The sequence below is a fragment of the Drosophila kikkawai genome, chromosome 3L (genome assembly GCF_030179895.1).
Source record: "Drosophila kikkawai strain 14028-0561.14 chromosome 3L, DkikHiC1v2, whole genome shotgun sequence".
In the NCBI taxonomy this organism is placed as follows: Eukaryota; Metazoa; Arthropoda; class Insecta; order Diptera; family Drosophilidae; genus Drosophila; species Drosophila kikkawai.
The window spans coordinates 21,392,130-21,414,674 of record NC_091730.1 but is presented as its reverse complement, the minus strand read 5'-3'; the positions used below and the strand labels follow the sequence as shown (position 1 = coordinate 21,414,674).

General features: G+C 42.9%; 1 protein-coding gene across 7 annotated transcripts in view; it reads right to left on the bottom strand.

The window, feature by feature from the left end:
- The window catches only part of Rbp6 (RNA-binding protein 6), a 189,796-nt gene that overhangs the window by 51,107 nt on the left and 116,144 nt on the right, over positions 1-22,545 (bottom strand). For all 7 annotated transcript variants that reach the window (XR_011444878.1, XM_017173055.3, XM_070285382.1 and 4 more), the window contains one exon: positions 11,779-11,871. Coding sequence is in view for 6 of the 7 variants with exons in the window: in XM_017173055.3 (XP_017028544.1) it covers positions 11,779-11,871 (93 nt within the window). In the remaining variant the exon portion in view is untranslated. The remainder of the gene's footprint in view (positions 1-11,778; positions 11,872-22,545) is intronic.

Genomic DNA, 22,545 nt, shown 5'->3' with positions numbered 1-22,545 from the left:
TCGAGCGGTTGGCAGAGATTAACTTTCGGGTCGCTCAAAGCGACCACAGCAAGTGCTTTACATTTAAAACACGGCAAAATGGCAAAAGTGCGACAGTGCGAGCGGGCCAGCGTCAGGGCCAGAGCCTAGATAGAGCTTGTTAGTGGACAGGCGGATGATGGTCACCGGCGTTGTTGACAAAGGCGCATATGCAAAAGCCGCAAGCCGGTCAGATTAACAATTAGCCGGCATTTTAATTTATTTAATATTTATAAGCGACCTAAACGGCAATATGGCTATATAAATTACCAGGAAAGACACACACACGCGGGTGGGCACCACATAAAAGTCCTTTTCTAACCAAAAAGGGACAACATTTTCTTATCGTGGGTGCACACAGAGAGAAGTCTTTTGAAATGGGAAGGAATTTAAAGGCATTATTTATATAAGCATTACATATATATTTTTTTTATTTTTATTAAGCTTGAATTGTGAAAAAGTATCTAAGAAAATATTTTTGTATGTGTCTAAAAGTATGCAGTGATTTATTTTAGTCAATGAATTGATGAAAAAGGTTTTTTTTTGATACTTTTAGACATAAAACTATATTTATTTTTGCTTTGAGTAATATTAACTACTATTTTAGCTTGAATTTAAAGGAAATTAAGCCATTTTATATTAAAGAATCTTTCAAAAATATTTTAACTTTAAAATTCAAGTTGCATTCAATTTGTAGCTTTTATTTCTCACTTTAAAAACACCATTGAAACCGAAAGTAGTCACTTTAAAACTCAAGCACTCCCGCATCCCATGATTTTCCTTTGTGCATACCTTTTCCCTATAAAAAAGAGCGGCCTTTATCTTTTTTATGCCTTGGGTTTCAGGCCATTACGCATACGCGGCGTGCGGCCATCAGTCCGTTTTCTGGGTTTATCAATGGCAAATCGATGGTTATTGCTTTATAGACGTTCGTGTAATGTGTTCCCCTCGAATCGAAACATAACAAAATGCCTAACAAGCCCGAAACCATTTGCCAGTGTGTCTGTGTGTGTGTATATAGTATTTTTGTGTGTGTTTTGCCCTTGGCTAGCGAAATTGTTGGTTGTTGTCCGTGTTGAATATTTATGTTTTCACACAGCAGCCAAAAAGAAAATAAGGCAAATAAACCAAACGAAACTGAACGAAATGAAATGAAACAGAGGGGAGATGGAGAGCCTGGTGTGGTGCAAAATAAAACATGGCAATGAATTATGATACATGTGTTCGCCACTCCAGTGGCCCAAAAGCCAAGGCAAAGGCAGTGGCACTGGCAGCAACAAAACAGGCAGTTAGCTGGAAGCACAGCCAGCACTCATTCATTTAAATGCCATTTTAAACTTAAATGAAAGTTTATGGCCTTTTATTTGCATTGTCGCATATGTTGTTGGCTCGTATATGTACGGCTAAGGTTGCTGCCCCTGCCCCTGCCTCTGCCACTGCCTCAGTCGTCGCTTGTTGCTGTTACACATTCACGTCGCCTAGTAGATCAACACCCCCCGAAATTGAGGCGAATGCAACATACACATGCCAATCGTATTAATGCAGGGAGAGAAAAAATATTCAGGAAATTGTTTTTAGGATGAGAAAGTATGGGAAATTATTGGAGAAAAGTATAGTTTTCTTGGAGAATGTTTGAGGGTTTTTAGAAATATTTTTCTCTTTTTAGAGATTATTTTTTACATGTGAAAGTATTTTTCTCAGGAGGAGATTCTATTCAAATTAATAAATTATATATTTTTTAGATATTTCTCACTGGTTCTAAGAGCTTAAAACATATCTATAAACCTTCTCAAAATGCTATTTAAAATCTGAAAATTATTTTATAGCTAAAAAAGTAGGGAAAATATATTAAAATAAGTCTATTTTCCCTAGAGAAAGTTAGAAGGTTTTAACAAATATGTTTCTCATTTCAGAGGTAGATTCGTATCTATTAGAGTTTAAGGTGATAGATTAGGTCTAGAAATATTTTTCTCTAGGGTAGATTATATTTAAATTAATTTTATAAAATATATTTTTAGGGAATTTCTTACAGATTCTAGGAGCTTACTTGGTAAACATATCTATAAACCTTCTATAATTGTCATGTAATAGCAGCTCCTTAAGAAAAATAACCTTTCTTCTGGCTAATTTCCCCCCTGTATTTAATAATTAATGTACAAGCACACATTCTATATATATTTTTTAAGGTGTAACAGCTTGTTTTATAGGAGCGACGTGTACACATATGCCACGCAAAACTCGACACTTTACATTTGCCATGGCAATAATTTATTTTTATTTTCGTTGTTTTGCCAGAAATTCGTTACCTGCCAGGCCAGGACATCCAACATACAACGCACTATGGGGAATTTGGCCATTTTTATGGTATTAATTAATAACTTTTAAACTAAGTAATATATTTCGAAACGGTTTTTTTTATTATAATTATGGACTCCATAAGAAATGATTTTTGGAAAAATGGGCGTGGTTCCGCCCTCGCTTGACGATTTTTTTATTTTTATATATATTTTTTTAAGTGTATAAGGTGAATTTTTTTTTTTTTACTAATATATTTTATAAACATAATAAAAAAAAATACATTGTCTTAATTTTCAAGCTCTTCGTCAGATATAAAATAAAAAACGTAATTTTCATATTCAATTTCTTCATAAAAGAGGTCCAGGCCTCCAAATTCGCTAATAACTTCCATTTGGCACTTACATTAATGCAAAAAAATTAGCTTTTGCCTTTTAAACAGGTAAAATGATTTGACACATTAATATTTATATGTAATTAACTTGAAAAATGGTTTTTTCTTGGTAAAATTTGCTCGAAAAGACCTGCAAAAAAAATTAAATTACGCAGATTGTGCGGATTTGTGCACATTGAGACAAATTGCCTTTTATTTAGAATGAATGCCTCTACAACATATATCGGACGTACAGCAATACAAAGACATATATTTTTTATAGGTCTCTTTAAAGTTAAATATTTTCTCAAAAAAATTTCCTTAGAGGAACACTTAGAAAAATCGCAATATATCAGTAAGACACGCACAGATCAATGTATTAGTACACACAACACATAATAATTACCAATACTATTGGTCTCCATCAAAACTTTAATCAAAAATTGGTTCTACTTTTTAGTTTTTCAATTTCAAAGTAACCGAATAAAAAATAGCTATTTTCAATCACGTGCATTTTGGCTACAACAGCCGACTTTAACAGTGGATAGGCTTAACAGTGCACTGTTAATTAACATTTCTGGTACTACATTTTATAGAGCCATATATTTTTAATATGTTTACATAAAAAAAACTCAAATATTTAAAGTTTGATAAAATGACTAAATACCACGGAAATGGCAAAATTCCCCATAGTGCAACGGCTGAAACGAGCCGAACTGAATGAAACAAAACAGCGGAGAACAGCAGCAGAGGCGAAACAGTACAGTACAGAAACAGCACAGGTAACACGACATGGCAGGTGCAAAAGGCAACTGCGAACAAGCAGCATTCAGACGGAGCGGCGTACATAAATCAAATTAATTTTGTAGGCGAGCCAACGTGCGCCATTTTGTGGCACCATCTCGCTCGCTCGCTCACACAAAAACACACACACACACAAACACTGTGGCACACTCTGGATCCTGGCTCCTTGCTCCTGGCTCCTTGCTACCGGGGGAAAAGTGCGTTTTAATTGCAAAGATGCCGCCGCGTTTGGCATCGCGATTCGAGGCTAATTAGGCGCACAATTGGCACGAAATAAAAAGCCAGAAAAACAAAGGAGCGTACGTGACTATCTCAAGCTGTCGATCCGCTGCCACCCCCTCCGCCAACCCCCAGTGGTGCTGCGATAAAACGTACATTTAAATTGTCGCGGGGTGAAAAAAAACACAAGAAAAAAAAAACAAGCAGAAGCAGAAGGGGAGGCAACCGCATCGCACGTGTAGCACACTCGTATTCGTATCATCAAATGAATATTCGCTTATTTGCATCTCTCTGGAGGAGGCAGAAGATACCCCAACTCATAGCGAAAACCCCTGACTCACATACACTGGGCGAAACTATGTTTGGGAAATTTTAAAATGAGCGTTCCTAATTGTATTTAATAAGAAAATTCAATTCCTGAAAAGCTTGCAAATCTTCTGTACATTTTTAAATCGTTCCTGAAAGGATAACTTTAAGAGTTGAACTTTGTACTTTTGCTATCTAATTACCATACTATAAATGTTAAAAAAATATTTTCCTAATTTTTAATTAACAAATTAGCATTCAAACCAGTTACTATTTCTTCCTGTACACCCAAGCAAATGAGTCTCAGCTGCTGCTCCTCCAAAGAGCGTGTATGTGGCACGGATGTGTGGATTGATGGCAGTTGGGTGGCTGGGCTGATGGCTGACAAAATGAGTTTTTCAGTTATTTTCCTTTTCTGTTTTTTTTGTGCCTTGCCTGGCCGCATGGTGCTCTCGGCTTGGCTTGGCTGGGTTGGGGAAAAAGGGATAAGTGGGGGCACCGGTGGGTTAACCTTTGATTCAACAGCTGGCTTTTAAATTAAGATTTCTGGGGCCTCTCTTGTGCAATTTCAGCAGCTGGAAATGAGAAAAGTTGCCCCGTTGGCGAGCGAAGTTTTCGGCTGGCCGCTTGCAAATTTCTCATCTCCATCTTGGAGAGTTGTTTGCCAAGAGTTTGGGCCTTTGGCCCGCACAAGTTTCTACGACTCGGACTGACTGGTAAATATGTATGCACGCTGCTCGGCAGGACCCTGCGACGACGACGAGGAAAACTAAACTAATTTCAAATGATTACCAAAGAGCAGCGGTGACTCGGAAACTGCTGGGATCCTGGATTATGTTATTAGTTGGCCACATCCCAACACATACATACAAACGGGCATCCGCATCTGAATCTAATGATATTGAATAAGCTCTTGAAAAACTCATGTAAAGTAAACAATTGATTTCCATTACCCCGACGGCAAGACATCGGAGATGGGAAGCCCGAGGAGACTTAACAACTTGCCATTTGCTTAGCCACCGTTTACTTGCACATTTTCCCTTTTTTCCTTATTTCCCCCACAGATTTTGCATTTTTCCTGCCCACTTGCCCTGCACATATAGACACATATATGCTTCTGATGTGAGCAAGTTTCTTGCGAGTTATTTTCATATTTGTTTAAAGTCTATTTACCGCAAGTTGACAGTGAAATATGCGAAACTAGCGCGTAGCCAAATAAGTGCGACAGTTTCCGGTTACAACTGTGGCAATGCCAATGTCTTGGCGGCTACGGCAGCACCAGCAGGAGATTTTTCCTTGCCTTTCCCTGCTTTCTCCCCACTTTGCGGAGTTTTCCCACCCTGTTTTTAGTGAGGACTCTGCCTGCATGTCATTGCGGTTTGTTTGTTTGCTTGACTTGCGCCCGGGTAAGGATTTCATGTGCTTGAGCTCAGCAGCTGGCGGCGAAGGAGGAGGCGGGGAGGTCCTGCAACGGGGGATGAGCTGCATCAGGACCAACCGCAGAGCCCGTCTATGTGTGTGCTAGGATGCCTGCCTGCCTGTCCGCATGACAATTTGTTGTGCATGAAATCTGCTCCTGCTGGTGGCTCCCCTCGCACCCCTTTCATCCTGCTTACTGGTGCAATGTTTTTTGCGCAATTTGCCAAAGCCATGCCAGGCACGAAGCAGATATGCAGAGCAGCGAAGAATCGCAGCAACCAGAAGGAAACCAGCACGACGAGGACCAGGAATGGGACGGGGACGAGGCTCACGCTCCGACTCCGATTCCGAATTCGAATCCGACCACGACTGCAGGTGCACTTTGAGAAATGAAAAGGTAGCGTAGGAAGAATATCATTGCATACTTTTGGCCTTTAAAAAATATGATTTTAAACCTTAAGAGCTATTGTAAGGTAAGTCAGCAGATTAAGTTTTGATTAAACTTCAGAAATTCAAGTCAAAACCCTTGAAAAATATTGTAGGAAGTATTATTAAGTTATTTAATAGGCTAATCGTAGTTTAAAATTATCAATTTGCTGCCTAAAAATATGCTGTAAAAAGTAGTTTACAACTTAAAAAGTTAGCATACTTTTAGAGCGTTATAAAAGAGATTTCATATCATAAATGAAACTTTTCCACTTAAATTCGGAATATTTTGCTTAAAAACTATGATTTTTATAAGAAAAATAGTACGATTTTTAAGGCAAAAACTATTCATAGCCTTTAGCTTCCAAACTGCTTCTCTCAGTGCCCCCACTGTGGCTGTGGCTAAGCTCAGTCCGGGCAAATAGTCTGGGCTATGTAAACAAACGGTTATCCCTGCCGAGTCGCTCGCTTGCAAGACATATTAGATTTCCCCCCGTATATCCTGCCATGGTCGTTGCAGCTGTAGTCGTAGCTGTAGCTGTTGTTGTTGTAGCCGTAGTCGAGCCTAACCACTGAGACGGAAGTAATGTGTCTATCAAAGCATTAACAACGAACCCGACCAACGAAACGAAACGAAACGAAACCAGACTCAGACTGAGACTCAAACTCAAACCAAAACCGAAACCCAAAGGAAACGTCTTAGTTTCCTCGTTTCGAAATGTAGTTTCTCGCATACCCTAGATCCCGACTAAGAAGGATGCTCATCTTATTGATTTCCCATCGGTTTTGGGCTTTAACTAAGAGATAAGGCCTTTTCGGAAGGGTATATGGGCATGAAAAATGTGCCTTTTGAGGGGGAGACAGTGGCATTTCCGGGGTAGGGGACGGCCGACACTCGTGCTTGTTTGCCAAATGCCTTTTGCATTAAACGCCTTTATGCCAAATTGAACACAATTAAATTAGTTGCGGCCAAGGGATTAAGGTGGAAATTGCCATCGTTGTTGTCTGTGTTTATGTATAACTAATTGGCTATGTAAATGGCAGCCGTATGGGTGTGTGTGTGTGTGTGTGTGTTTGTACTGCACCTACACAGGCACAGAGACCTGTATATGTGCCGTTAATTACGAGCAGAGGCAACCGCAGCTTATAGATGATTGGGCTGGTTTAGAGTGGCCCTAAAACAGGAGGCTACAAGGGTGGCCCCCTCCAGATACACACACATACCCTCCCATCCAACTGCCGGCGGCAGGCAGTCTAAGGCTGAAGTTTGCCCAGGGGGCGGTGATCCATCCGCCCACATTGACATTTCGAGCAGCGTTGTCATGAAACCTTTTGCTAAGGATTATGCAAATCTGCCACTCATCGTGCACTCACTCACACACATACACAACACGGCACACACACTGCGATGGCGTGCCTTCATTTACATTTACATTCAGCTAGCTGAAGATTTGCGCATCATAATTTATGCCCCTCAAACCCCATATTTCCTCGTCCTCGAAAGAGACAGCTAGCTATGGATAGAGTGAGAGGGGGAGAGATGGAGGGAGAGGGAGACAGAGAGAAACACTTCATTCAGAATGCCTCAAAAATTGCCCACAGTTATGACAGGCCAGGTGAACTCTGACAGAGACAGGAGCCGAAGCCCCAGCCAGGATTCATTTGGAATCTTATTCACGTCCAGAGACGGGCACTGCGAGAAATATCTGTTGAGTACTTTTTAAAAGCAACAGGAAGTGAAATAATTAAGGGTATATAGGAGATTCTCAAAGGATATTAAAGCTACAAAAAACAATTTAAAAGGTGTCATGTTTTAAATTTTAAAAGAATGTTTCGTGTTTCGTTAAATATTTTTAAAATAATGTTCCATATAATATAGAATAATGCAATAAGGATGTCTTTTTTTAGATAGAAAATAACCTTAAGAAAATGTTCAACCTTATTTAAGACAAAAATCTAGTCATAGTTTAAGTAAGCTTGAAGTAAGCTAGATTTGTTGTTGATTTTTTGAATCCTTTAGACAAAAGCAAGCTTTAAAAAACAATCTTATAATATTCAAAAACCTATTGCCAATAATATTTATCTTCACACCAACTGTCCAGTGTTTATTATCCTTGCCTCCTTTTAGTTCTGTGTAATTTTTAGACGTCGCTCTCGCTCGCTTGCCCTTCCATAATTAAATCATAAAAAATTGTTTTTTAATGAAATTAGTTGGTTGGTTTTTCTGTGCCGTTTGTTTTCGTTTTGGCTTTGCTTTGCATGATTTGTCATAATTAATACCCAAGTGGGCAAGGGCGAGGAGGAAGAGCAAGAGTTATCTGACAGTCAGCCGGAGGAGGAGTTGCCCAGGGCAACACTTTTCGAGATGGTGCACTTTTGGCCATTTGCCTGGCTCGGATCGGAGGTCCTGGATCCTGGCCCCCATAAAATGCTTATGAAAAGCGCTTAAATTTACTAACCTGCTAGGTGAGCCAAGGGGGTCGCAGTCGCATGCAAAAGGCAAACACCGTAAACACCTTTAAAGGGGGAGGCCGCAGGGCAGGGCGGGGCAGGGCTTTTCGGGCAATGACTGGACTTGGCTGCCAGATCCTGATAGTTGGCTCCGCAATTTCCATGCGGAGGGGGACTTTACAAAATGTGTAGTTTATTTGCAATTTTTTAGCCAACGAGCTTTACGTTTCTGTTTTGATTCCCCGCCGCCGCCTCCCTGCATGTGGAATTTTTCGTTATCGCAGAGCTTGCAGCAGCAGCAGCTGCATCAGTTGCAATAAAATCAGTGGCCAAAAGGTTGCAGCATCTGAGGTCAGCTGGGTGGCACTTTTCCACTTTTCCATCTTCCCCGTTCCACCTTGCCCGCTCTCTGCCAGTGTGTGTGCTTGTTAAATAGAACATTTGCAGGGGGAAAACCCAACCTGCGCTGGCTAAAAATTTGGAATTTGTCCGTTTTGCTTTGTTTATCCGTCCAGTTTTTTAGCCCCCTTTTCATTTGGTTTTTGTATTTGCAAAATAGTTTTCTGATTTGCATTTAAAAGGTGCACTTCGTCGGGGTTTCAAGGGTCCTACATAGCCTACAGATAGAAAGATACAAATGTATCTAATGTCTGTTTGTGGTGGGAATTTACTTGCTCTCTCTAATTGGGAATTCTGTTTGCTGATTCCTTGGGAAATGTAAAATTTTTATATATTTTATTCTGTGATATTTTAGGGATTTTAGCTTACAGGAAATTTCCTAGAAAAATATTAGGAAAAGAATATAAAATGTTTGAAAAACTTTTGATTGGAGATTGTTACAAGATTTCTGAGAAATTTACTTTCTCTCTGTTTGCCTTTAGTACTAAAACTAAAACCTTTTCTTTACAGGGTATTCATTAGCAAATTTCCAACTCTAAACGAGATTTGAAAAAGAAACGTTTGAAAAAGATACAACCAAATGGCTGGGCAAATAGAATGCACTGCAGGCGGAAATAAAAATATATATATTTGAGCTTCGGCAACACGAAATTGGCTGGATGGATGGCCAGGGCTGCGTCATAAATTTCAATAGATATATATGTATATACCATACAAAATGTATATATAACTTTCAGTTGCGAATCCCTGTGCTGTTGTGGGCGCTACGCATGCAACTATTAATCATATTGAATGGCGCGCCCTGACTTGTCCGGCTAATCAATCTTGCCAGGAGCAATCTCTCCGCTCTCATCTCATCCAAGGCGGAAGAAAAATGGCCGCTAAAGTCATTAACGCCTCGCTGGTCACCTGCCGCCGAAAACGTGAGGGGGGAAAAATCGCTCAAGGAAAAACGAGGGGGAAACTGGTAGGTAAACTAAGCCGCCAGTTGCCATTTTGCTATTTTGTTTATGGCCCTGGCGCAAATCTCTCGCCATATCTTTCAGCGTTGCCCCCACCCCCCTCGGATCCCCTTGGATTTTCCCAGCTGCCCAATGAGGCGGCAGGCAAAAGCCAAAGGGGATTAGTTGTAATCAATAACTTGGGCAAGAGTGTGTGTGTGTGTGAGGAGGAAAAGCGGAGGAAAACTGGTCTTGGGCTTCTGTTTTGTTTGCCTGTCGAAAGTTTCTCCGCACAGCTTATGGCCAGGCTTATACACTCGCAGCCAAGTTATTATTATAATTTTCTTTGCCAATGCGGATTAATTGAAAAGTTTTCCATTAAGAATTCGCGCTTGGTTAAATCGCCTCGCCGTCTTTTGTTTCACCTTTTCCATAAACATAGCCCCCTTATAGTATATAGTAGTAGAAATTTGCGTGCGTTATGGTATAAGTATCTTCACTATTTGATCGTTATGGATTTTGACAGTTTCGCTGGGCTATGATGAAAATTACTTAAAAGCATTTCACTCCTTGCGCTGATTTGATTGATGGCCGTTTATGGATTCTCCTCGCTCCCTCGTCATTATATTCGCATTATCAAGTGCCAGAGCCACATAAATATATGTATATATATATATGTATTAAAGTGGGCGGGGCATTGGAGCATTGCAAATGGCAGTTGACGTCTTGCGGCGAAGAGCTGACAAAAAGTTGCGCCAATTTATGTCAATTATCGGAAGCTTTACCTGCGGAATTGGGTTTCATTTTGGGGGGGATTTCGGATGGGTTGCGGGGGAAAATCAAGGGAAATCGAGGGAAATCCCCCCCACGAGAGCAGGCTGTAATTTTCTGGGGAAAAACAAATAATGGCATTTTTAGTTGTTACCCGATATGGCCAGTTTTTTCCTCTCTTTTCGGAGAAGCATTCAAATTTGTCACCGGGTGACTGGGAAATTTGAGAGGGTTCTTGGGTGAGGAGGTAACATCCTTTTTTCACACGGGATATCATGAAGTGAAGTTTGAGTTATTGAGATTAAATTGTGAGTGGGAATTAGATTTGTGAACTCCTTTTTAGGGTTTATATTGGGTTACCTTTTTATCCCCTTCTACAGTAATGGGTTTTTTCGTTTAAGAAAGGTGTAAACCAAACCAACTTTAATATCTTAACTTTACTTGAAAGACTTCCTAATAGAGTAGTGTCTGCATCCTTTTACCACAATCCCTAAGCACCTTTACTTTCCCGCTTCCCCTGCGCACACCAACCATTTAAGGCTTAAACTCTTTTCAGAGCTTCTTCCCTCTTGAAAAATCCCCTCGAATAGCACATCGTTAATGAAAATCCCGGCTGGAGAGGATCGGGGGGAGCAGAGTCGCTCATTAAAATCGGCGGGGGCAAATCGATTTTCGTTTAGTATCGTAATCAACAACACAGAATTTTTGTTCTCGTGCTAAAAATTTGTTTTTTGCGCTATAACAAGTCTGGCGGAGGCCCCATTTCATTTCGTTTCGTTTCGGCCAGCCAACATGGCTGAATGGAGAACTTAAAGAGCACTCGAACGGCACTCAGCCGCAAACACACACACACACACACACACACACACATTGCACACACTCGATATGCATATGTGTGTGTCTAAGTGGAGTTTGCCGCCGAAGGGTTTTGGGGGCCAAAGTGGAGTCCTGTGCTTTGCAGTACTTGTCAAGATTGAATTTGGTACGAATTTTTTTTACAGGTTTTTCTCTTTCATTCGTTGGTTTCGTACAATTTTCCGTTTTCTCTTATTTTTTTTTTGGCGTTTTTATTGATCAAACAAAACGTAGCAAGTGGCAGCCAGTGAAGGTGTCACTGCTTACAGAAAAAAAAAGAAAAGGAAAATATATTTGTATACTGCTAAAATTGTATGGGGAACACGCGCTGTGCGAATAGATTGCATGATTTGCTCCACTGCCTGTCATTCTGATTTTTTATGATTATTATTTTGCTTCATTTCGTTTAGCATTTTGGCATGTGACTGCCTCGATACTTCGTCTTCTATGGAAAATATATACCAAACTAGGGGCTAGGGCTAGGGAGCTGGTTTTACTTACCGGACCAAACTGTTCGAAGTAGCTTTTGACATCCTCCAGTGTGGTGGGCGCCGAGAGGCCGCCCACAAAGATTTTCTTCGTTCTCGTCACCATCTGCAAGGAGAGAAAGCAATGGGAACGGGGTTAATAATGAGCGGAAAGGTTAAGTGGAATGGCCCGGCATTTAAATATGCATTTTATACGAAAGTTATGACCCCTACTCTGTTCGGAGACCTTTTCCCTTTTTCTCAAGTTCCCCGTAACTTATGGCCACCAACTTTCGCCATGAGTCGTTCGACCATTTTGTGCATTTTATGTACTACATGCATGGCTCCTCCGCCGTGTCTGTCTGCGTGAGCCCAGCTTGGGTGTTAGGGGTGTGTAAAGAGGTGTGAGGGGTGTAAGGCTGTAAGGCTCTGGGACTCTCTGTGTGTGTCTGTGTGCAGCTGGCATTTTTAAGCTGACAGTTTCAAGTGCCAACTTTACGCAGTTAGCGCAGCAGCAGCACCAGAAGCAGCAGCATCAGTAGCAGGAAAAGCGGGAAAACTAGCAGCAGCCGTCGAGCACCCAGCACCGAAAATGATGGCGAGACAAGGACGAGCAGTCTGCCCCAGGCCTGCATACATATGTGCACTGAGCGTAAGGATATAGCCAAAGTCAAGGAAACTACTTAAAATAGGAGAGAAAAGGTCAAGGAAAAGAATGAAAAATATGGAAACTAATTGAACTAGCTTTTGAATTCAATGAAATCTTGGTTTTTTAAATTTATTATAGTATTTACATTTATTATAGTATTTATTTTTAGAATTCCAGTTTTTGAATTATTAATAATTTTCCTAACTTATCTTTCTTTTTAAAGTGTCCTGAAAACCCATTCCAATTCTCCGCAGTGTGGGCGTGTGTTAGCTGTGCGTGTGTATGTGCAGTGCAACGCCAGCCTTTTTAGCCCGCAGGCAAGCGTAAACTGTTAACGTTAAGTGACGGCAGTTAAGGCACAGTGGGCCCGGCAACGATATGCGATGTGCTATACGCGATATGCGATATGCGAGCGCAGCTCTCTACCATTTTAATTTGGATAATTTTGAAAAAATTACCCACAAGCTAAGCTAGCTAAGACCCCAGAGAGCACCCGGCTGGGAGTTCAGAGAGGCTGCGGCTCCGGGAGGGAGGAGGGCATGGAAAGGCAGAATCCACGGTTCAAGGGACCCTCCTCGAACAAACCGGATGAAGCTGATGACGCTGATTGCACTGACGCTTGCAAGCTGCAATTTATGAGCACGGCACAGACAACGGGGGTTTGAGGCGTTGGAATATGCCCCCGGTTCCTTGCCTCTCACCGACTTTGCTGGCGATGTGGGATATGTCCGTTAAGGAAGCTAACGATATGTAACAGCGGTGCTGATGTTTCTGCAGTGCCAGCAGTAAAATTCATACAATGTCGTAAAATTAAAACACTTGTGCTGTCGCAGGGCGAGTGCGAGGAAGCGAGATGGCCAGAGAGGGGCGTTTTAGATGTTGCTACAAAGTTGGTCGTGCAGCTTTTGGCAAGGCAAATCGCTTTGGCCCATGAAGAGAGAGAGAGAGTCCTGAGACTCTGGCTCTTGGCTCCTGGCTCCTGGCTGCTTCTTCTTGTCGCTCTTAGTTTCCTTTTCCTCCCCCCCCACTTGTCCATTTTTTTTTTGTTTTTGTCTATGCTGCACTTTAGCCAGGTTACGGAGGACTCACTGGCGGGCGGGGGCTGTGGTTGTGGAGGGCTTGGGGCTGGCACCGCGGGCGTTCCCTCTAACAATTTGCAAGACCAAAAAACGAGCAGAAATCAAGTTGAGAGTGGCGCTGCAAGAAAGTAACTGTAACAACATGACGTCCGAGACAACGTCGAGCCCCTGGAACCACACCCCCCTTGGAGCACAGCGCCCTGGTGGCTCATCATCACCAGCCACAAAATGGGCACAGAAATTGTAGCGTTGTTAAAAAGCGATTCAAAACTGCAGTGGCCAGCACTTTGGGTGTCTTTTTTTCAATGTGCACTGGCCAAAAAATTAGCACTTGTCGGTATCAAGATAGAAAGGAACTAGCTGAGAGTTACTACAACTATTTTAATCGAGCTATAATATTGTGAGATATGAAAAGAGACTGCCTTAGGCAAATCCCTTAAATTTTCCTCTCTTCCTGGACGCTAATCACTCCCAAAATGGAGCTACTTAAACTAATAAACTGGAGCCGGGAGTTTGATTGTCGACGGCAGCGGCGGCGGCGGCAATGTCATCATCAAATATAAATGAACCAGTTTCGGGAACACGCCCAGTGCTGATAGCGGGGCATGAATCAAAAGCAAAACACACCCAGGCCGAGAGTCCGAACGCGACCTCAAGACAAATACAGGCCGCAGAGCACACACAGGATAAACGGGGCCACAAGGATACAAGGATACAAGGCTACAAGGCAACACTCAGATACGCAGATACTCAGATACAAATGGCACCACACACGCATACTAACGAAGTGACACGGCATTTTAACGGCCGCCGCAGCGGAGCACAGATTAGGAATGTCAATATTGGCCACAAGGACTGCGATGAGCGGCAGGATATACGGTCGGGGGACGGGCAAGGAGTCGGAGGTCGAGTGGGCGGGCCAGACAACTGGCACAGTGTCTGGTCATGTCTTTTTGGCCGTTTCGGTAATGTCGAGAAGCTCGACAAATGACGTCAGGAGTGGGCGTGATCAAGCAAGGGGGCAGCGAGCAGGATCAAGGAGTACGACACGCGGAAGCTCAAGAAGGCGGACCGCTTACAATGCATCTCTGACAAGGAAGTAGCCCTCCCTTGGATGTGCTTGTTTCAAGTGATAATGTAAAAATGAAGTGAGGGTAGGGGAAAAACGGGGAAGCTTTAGGGTTAACTTGTAAATAAAAACAAGAGAAAGGTTATTTTTAAAAGTAAATATAAGAGTTTAGGGTTTAATAAAGCTTCTAACCTTGGTAGATAGAATATCTAAGAGATAATAAAGATTTTGAGAAGCTTTTTCTAACTAATTTCTTATGAAACTAAAAAACACATCCTTATACATCTAGAGATAATTCTAAATATTTTCGGATGACATTATAATTTTCAGGTAATTAAAGATAATAAAATAGTTACAATAGCCCCCCAGGAAACCGGGAAATGACATCACCATCAATCAATTCAACACCTCAGCTTTCCCCATTTTTCGTACTTCATAAATACTATTTATCCAGCTCCTTTTCCCCTTTCCCAGCATAGATTTTAATGAGGCATGGCACATACAAGCATAGATATGAAAACACAATAAAATCGACACTTTATCATGGCCTCTCATCGGAGCCCAGAGACACAGTTGACAAGTGGCAATGCATATTTCATTCCCACCGAGCTGCCTATCGATAACCCGGCATTATCCGGACTTATCCGACTCGCAAGGATGTTCAGTCAAGGAGGAAAAGCGATGTCGACATGGCCATCATCTCCATCATCTGCCGAGAAGACGCAGCATCCCGATGTCTGGTATGTTAGTGGAAAAGGCCAAATCAATTTAACACTTTCAACTAAATTATTCATTTTGCATAATAATTTTCAAATCTGTCAAAAATGTACACCCTCACACTAACACACACAGGCTTTCAGAGGCGTCTGCTCTTTCACACGCTCCGGTTTGGGGGGGGGGGGGGGGGGGGGGGGGCGTTTGCGGAACGCTTTCCGAAAAAGCACTCAAATAATTCCCGAGCGTAAGCTAAACCAGCGCAAAGTTGCCGGGAGAGTAGCTCACACAACAATAGCAAACGGAAATTGAGGGGCAAGGGCGGGGTGGCTTTGGGAAAATGGAAAACCCTTTAACCGTGCGTAGGCTCCTTCCTTGCCGCCGCCGCCGCCGCCAAGCGTTGCAAATTCTGTTAAGCGAAAATTTCATCAACGGCAACGGGCAGAATTTTCATTCGCCATTCAGACAGCCCAACCCAGCGTCGCGCCGAGAACGTTCGTTGTCAAAATGAAAGGAAAATGTCTCATAAATCCTTTTAATATTAAATGAGCTCGTTCCGCGAGAGCGGGGGAGCTTCAGGGCCGGGGAAACTCGGGCAACGCACACACTTAAAATTATGTGGCTAATGGGAGCAACTTGCCTGGAAATTGCGCGCGCGGAACTGTGGAGATGTCTCGAATCGGCGACACATGTTCAGCGACAAAAGGAAAAGCGGCGGAAAAGCGGGAGAAAAGGCGGGGAAACACAGGGTGGGGAAAAGGCCGAAGGACCGCGGCACTCTGCCAATTGTCATTAAATGTAATTTTTAAACCTGTTAGCGCATGTGTGCCATAAAATGTAACGTTAAAAAGGGTTTTTCTTTCGGGCCTCCACCTAGGATGTCCTTTTTTTTTATTATTTGCGTTGCTGCCATTTGGTTTTATTGTGAAATTAGTCGGCTAAAGCGGGTTTATTAAAGTTTGCCCCGAAATTCCTGATGCGTTGCCCGAATTTCGAGCCTCAACGGCTGGTCGCACCGGGGGTGAGTTTCAACGACAACAATTTGTAACATTTGCCGCACTTCCCGCAAGAATTTTTGCCGCCGGGCCAGGACCGGGAAGGGATTGGTTGCGGCCCACTCGGAAAAAGAGCTTCAACATCATTCAAAGTGACAAATTATCCATGCAAATTTTATACAAAATAAAAAGGGGTGGACCGGGGAGGCTCTCCACAAGGCAATCCTTTTCGTCGTGGGAAAAAAGTGTTGCATACTTATGAGTGTCGGCGAAGAGCGTGTCGAGTCGGCTTGAAATATGAGCATTGATAGAAAGTTTGACAAATGCCAAAGGATGCCATTCTGAGGGCCAGATAAGCAGGAAATATATAACCAGGCAGATTACTGAAGCATTATCCTTGTTCATTTCCTCTTACACTGTTCGGAATAAGGTTGTTAATAATATGTGTATAAAAGAAGGCTAAGAGATTGCAATTTCAGCAGAGTTTTATTAGTAAATTGGTTATTTAAATAATAAGAAAATATTTAGGCATTTAAAAAATATTTACATTGGAGCCTGGAATAAATATTTAGAGCTTTATCTGTTGACATAAAATATTTATTTTATTTTAAAGTCTCTGTTTCAGTAAAGTAAAATCCTTTCCGATTCGCCTCATTCAGCTTACTAGGCTTCCCCCTTTGTTTCCCCTTTTTTGGGTTATTAAAAATGTATTTTTTGAGGACCTACATTTTCGCAGTGCACGTTTCGGGTATCCTTAGTTATGCATAATTCGATATGCTCCATCAATGCCGCATTTTCCGTTCTCCTATCTCTGTTTTTGTCTGGCTTTCAATTAAAATGACCGCAATCGCACACTGGCACACAGGCAGACGGGACAGGCCACACGCACAGTATACACCCTCGTCCACTCAGACACACACACACACACGTACACATGTGGTCCTGATCCCAAAACAAAATTTGTGCAATTTCCGTTACTAATACTTTTTGGTCAATTTCCTTCGAAATTTGCTTGGGCAGGACAAAAAGCGTTCGTTCGTTCGTTCGTTGGTTCGTCTTCCTTGTTGATTTATTGCCCTGACAGAAGGAGCTCCCAATGCCGTGCGCCAGCCTCCGGTTGCTCCTTAATTTCGTTGATATTTATGCGGCAAATGTCCCAGCGAACTGAGCCAATAAACACGTTCCTGCTGTCACTGACAAGGGATAATGGGGCTGGTTGTTCATAGAGAAATCAGCATTTGAATATGCCCAAGGGAGCTGAGGGAAACTGGCCATCAAAGGGAATGCAAATGCAGGGCTTGAATATCCTGCTTTCCTTTTTTTTTTTGCTGTTGTTGTTGTCCAGCTTAAACTTGTAAATCAAATGAAATATATGGCCGGCAAATAAATACATTTTCAGAGATTGATGCCAAAGAGTTGAGCTCCCCGAAACCGAAACCGAAGCGAACCGAAACCAAACTGATCTCAGCTGAGTTGGCATTTTAATGAGCTCCATGGCAGAAACTAAAATGGCGCATCGTTCACAAATTGGTTGGGGCGGCAAGGACAGCGACAACGAGAACGACAATGGGGGAGAAAGTCCTGGCAAGTCACCTTATTTATGCATAACAATAATGAATATTATACAACAAGCCCGAAATGTAATTCTGTGTAATTAATTATTAATTTATGCGCATACATTTAACTCACACGCATTGTCGTCGACAGCAGGAGCAAAGGCAGGAGCAAGGACCAGGACACATGTGTCAGTGTGTGTGTCTCCGCTGCTCTCCTCTTTTGCCTCTGCCCCACCGCCTCCCTATCCCCCTCATCCTGCGAGTGTGTTTGGCATTGACATCCTGGCACAATGGCGGCTGGCGGATGCGGAAACTGTTTTGCTGCCGTTGATGCCGATGCCATAGAGAAGCCCCGGCCATTGTTGTTGCCGATGCCAAGGATACTCATTAATTGGTAGCACTAATAGGTTGATCGGACTTGAACAAGGAAAGGATATCTTATCTAAGATCTAAAGAGGAATTTCTGTTTATTAATATAAACTAATCTATTTTAAGGAATTTCTTAAGTTTCTCATAGATATATTTAATTATATACATTATTCCTCTCACTTTCCAGGGTATCTCCAGTTCGAGTTAACCCCCTTGATCCGCATTATTGCCGCTGCTGCAGCGGCTAACGACTAACGACCGACAAAGTCGTTCCTGATGCTGGTCGCATGTTGCTGCCCCTGTCGTTCTAATGTTAAGTTGAATTGTCATTAAAATTGTCGTCCATAATTTCGACATTAAATACACACATAGGCGGCAAACATACACACACACATTCACAGAAAAGCTGCTCCAAGGATGCGCCTGTGTGTGTGTGTGTGTGTGCATGTAAATTGTGCGGCAGGCCCCTCGATGTATGCAACACTTTTGGCGAGCGAGCGGAGCATAAATGCTTGCCTGTGCTTAAGCAGATGTGTGTGCTCTGGGTGTGTGTGCTGTGTGTGTGTGTGTGTCTGTGCTGGGAGCGTGGTTAAAAAGTGCCAACGCAGCATGTTTTCAACATTGTTTAAATTTATATGGCAGACAGGCGCTCACACACGACTCCTAGGACTCGGCTCCCAGGACATGAATGGGACGGACCCTGGATATGGCCGCAACTTGTGCTTAAAGCTAAAGTTTTAAATTTGCATAATACAACAAGTCAAGGAGGGTCAACGGGGCTGAACACATCCTTGAATCCTTGCTCCTCTGGCTCCTCCTACGCCCGCTTACGTAATTGCCGGGCTCATAAACTCCAGGACCAATCATCATTAGGCGGACGGCCATTACATAATTATCGCAATCACAACTTGCAGGTAATTGAAATTGTGTGTGGTGGTGTCCATTTGGAGTCAATTTCGATAAAGTTTTCCCCCGATTCCCGTCATTTAACGCTAATCACTTGCAGTCACACACAGAGCGGGCGAACGAGAACGAAAACGACAACGAAACTCGAAACTCGAAGCAAATAATTTGTCTTTCCATTTCCGCCCAGGAGGCAAAACTTTCCTTTATCCCCGATGTTCGGGCCTAGATTGTTTTTGGCCAAGGTCAAAAGCGGGCCACTCCGGGGCGGGCTAGGTGACGGTTTTGCTTAATTAGAACATTCATTAATCAAATCAAAACCATTTGCCACCCTGGGCTTAGGCCTAGCCGGGGAAAAACCAGGCCAGACAATGAGCCAAAGAGGAAAAGCTCCAACACACAACAAGAAAAAATAGGGAAAAACAGAAGCGAACTAGAGAAAGCAGGAAACTTTTGGCGAATGGCGAATGGCGGCCAAACACGCACAGGATAAAAGGCGGAGAGCGCGGAGCAAATAAATTCAGTCGCATAGAAAAACGACAAGCGGCATAACAAAGCGCACAGATTCTAAGGACGCTAAGGACGACGCAGGATGAGCCAACGTAATACAACAAAGGGACGAAACCGAGAACGAGAGAGCGGCAAACGGAAAAAATGCGACCATTAAAACACATTTGTATATCTATTTTTGGGGCGAAACAAGCGCCGACCTCAAACTTCAGAGCAGCGGGCGGTCCGCGAATGCCACAAAGCCCAAACCCAAACCCAAGTCCAGGCCCAGCCCCAAACCCAAAACCAGATCCCGAAACTCCAGCCCAAAGATACAGAAGAAGAAAACGGGAAGGGAGAGCTACGAAATGAGAACCCAACAATGGCCGGCACAGAAATACTTAAAACTACTTTAATTTATGGCGCACGCATTTCTGCGTTTAGCTCAGCCCCTTTTCCGTTCATTTCCGCTACTATTCATGGGTACGAGAGGGTTGCAAAGTTCAGGGGGCTTCAGTGGGTTTCAGTGGGCTCCAGTGGGGTCGGAGGCCAAAGCAATCAGTCAGCAAACAACATGGCTTTGAGCTCTGCCTTCGTCGTCGTCATCCTTTCAGTCACTCTTTTCAAAGGATACGCTCTCTAATAAGTCTCCTTGCGGCCCTTACCCCTCCCAAAAGGAAAGGCACACCAGATTCAAAGGCTTCTTGAGACGAGCCCGGGTTCCAAGTTTTTGCTTTATCAAAATTCTGTGCTATTTTCGGTGGAATATATCCCGCCACATACTATACTTAGGGCCCCAAACCGGGCCCAGTTATCAGCGTACGTGGCTGAGATTTGGTTGGGAAATTAATGAGAAATCATAAATCAGAAGATAATTGGACAGAGCTCGGCAGGGCCCACAAGTTTTCTTATTTTCGGGGAAAGCCTCTCAGCTCGCAGGCTCTGTCGCTTTACAAAGTCAAAGCGATATCGCCAGTCACTGGGCTTCCCCTAGCTGCAGTCAGTTGCATTTCCTTCACCTCTCTTCGGTTTTTATGCACTGCAAAAATTAAGACTTAAAAAATATTTGTAATATTCATTAGGCTTGTAATGAGTGGTCTAGTTGGGAAATTTAATTAACTGAAAATATTTGAATGTAAATTAGGATTAGACTCCCCTTTCTCGGATGGATGACATGACAAAGGGGACCTGCTTTTCTATGTTTATTTTTTGTTTTTCACCGTGTACGCCCCTTTTCTGGCTTTTCTGCCAACTGTGCTGAGTGGGTAAATTATGCATAAGCGCACTACCAGCGCCACATTATGACGAGGCAGGCGGACGTCTGATGCAGAACGCAGCTGCTTGGATTATATATGAGTATTCCGGAGGCTGATGAAGGGGTTGCAGAGGCACTAGGGTTCTGCTCTAGGTGAGGAGGGGTCGGTGGGTGGCCCGAAGGCCTGCCAACTCACTTGTCAACGTGCTCATCACAGTTCTTTTCCACGAAAAAACCACCCACTTTGCGCACCAAGGCAAACAAACAGCAAAATATTTGTATGCTAAGCCAAACACATGCGACGGCGATGCGAAGCCCCACAATGCCACGCCCCCTCTCCATCAGCCAGCCGCCAGCCGCCCCCATTTCCTCATTTTCCAGGGGAGAGAGCCAAAGAGCCCGGCGAGCCCAGGCCCAACGCGGCTCAAGTATTTTGCATTGCTAAGCAGAAATTATAAATCAGGGCAATTGTTGAAGATTTGCAGCCCGCACAACTAAACGAGAAACGAGAACGAGAACCGACGACCGGCATGGAAATGGAAATGGAATGGGGACAGGGATGGATACTGGGTACTGGAAGCGGGACCAGGAGCAAAGCGGAATGGTATAGAGGCAAAGCGGAGCGGGACAGGAGGGATTGAGGCACGCACGCCTCGCTGGTTTCCTGGCTGCCTCGGCTGTTGTTGACTAACTGACTGGCTAAGTGACTGACTGACTCGCCCCGCCTTTGTCGGTGTCTGTCTGTGCCCTGCACTGGCAGAAAAAAAGGTATAAGATCCATCAAACATTTAAGTTTAAGTTTGGGAATGTGTTTAAACATTTCTAAATTACTTAAAGCAAAGCAAAAAAATATGTAAGTTCCTAATAGAAGTCTTTCTAACTTTGTAAAGATCCCTTATTCCGAAATATCATATACAAAATTCTAGAAAAATTCTCTAAGATTTATAAATTTGCTTGGGATATTATTACACTTTAAACATATAAAATTAAATATCAATATTACGCAAAAGCCTGTATTCTTGAATACACAAAAGATACCTTTGTGTAAGGCCTAAGACTCCCAAGTTTTTCTGTTTCTAATAAACATTTTAGTTTTTTTTTCCCTGAATTTGTTTTCCAAACATATTTATCTGAATAATATTTCTTATAGCAACACCTGACCTAAAACAAATATTTCGCCAAGTGTTCTTTTTGGGGCCTGGCCTGATGAACGTGCACAGGCAGTCAAATATTTTGCAAGGACGAACGTGGAAAATAAATAAAAATTCCCCACAAAAATGAATTTAACGAATATGAAAACAGAAGCGAGACGGGACAGCAGGCAGACGAGGGAAGACGAACTCAGATGGGCCGAGAAGGCGGAGCCAGAGAGCTGAAATCATAATTTAATTTAACGTATTTTTCGTTGCCAAAAGACAAGACGCGAATCACACACAAAGTCACATACTCTGAACAGGGGGGAGGGAAGCGACAAAAACAACAGATGGCAGAGAGGCAGGACGAGCGGGGGGATTCAGATCCAGATTCACATCTACAGCCACATCCACAGGCACATCCACAGGCACATCCAAAAACAGAGTCACAATCAGCGGCTGAAACAGAAGCCAGAGTGGAAGTCCTGCTGCCAGACAGACTAAAAGCAGCGGAAATAACACGCTCCGCAGCGCCGTTTAAAAGTGTAAAAGCCGTCAAGAAAAAATAGAGAAAGCAGCTGAAGGAAACA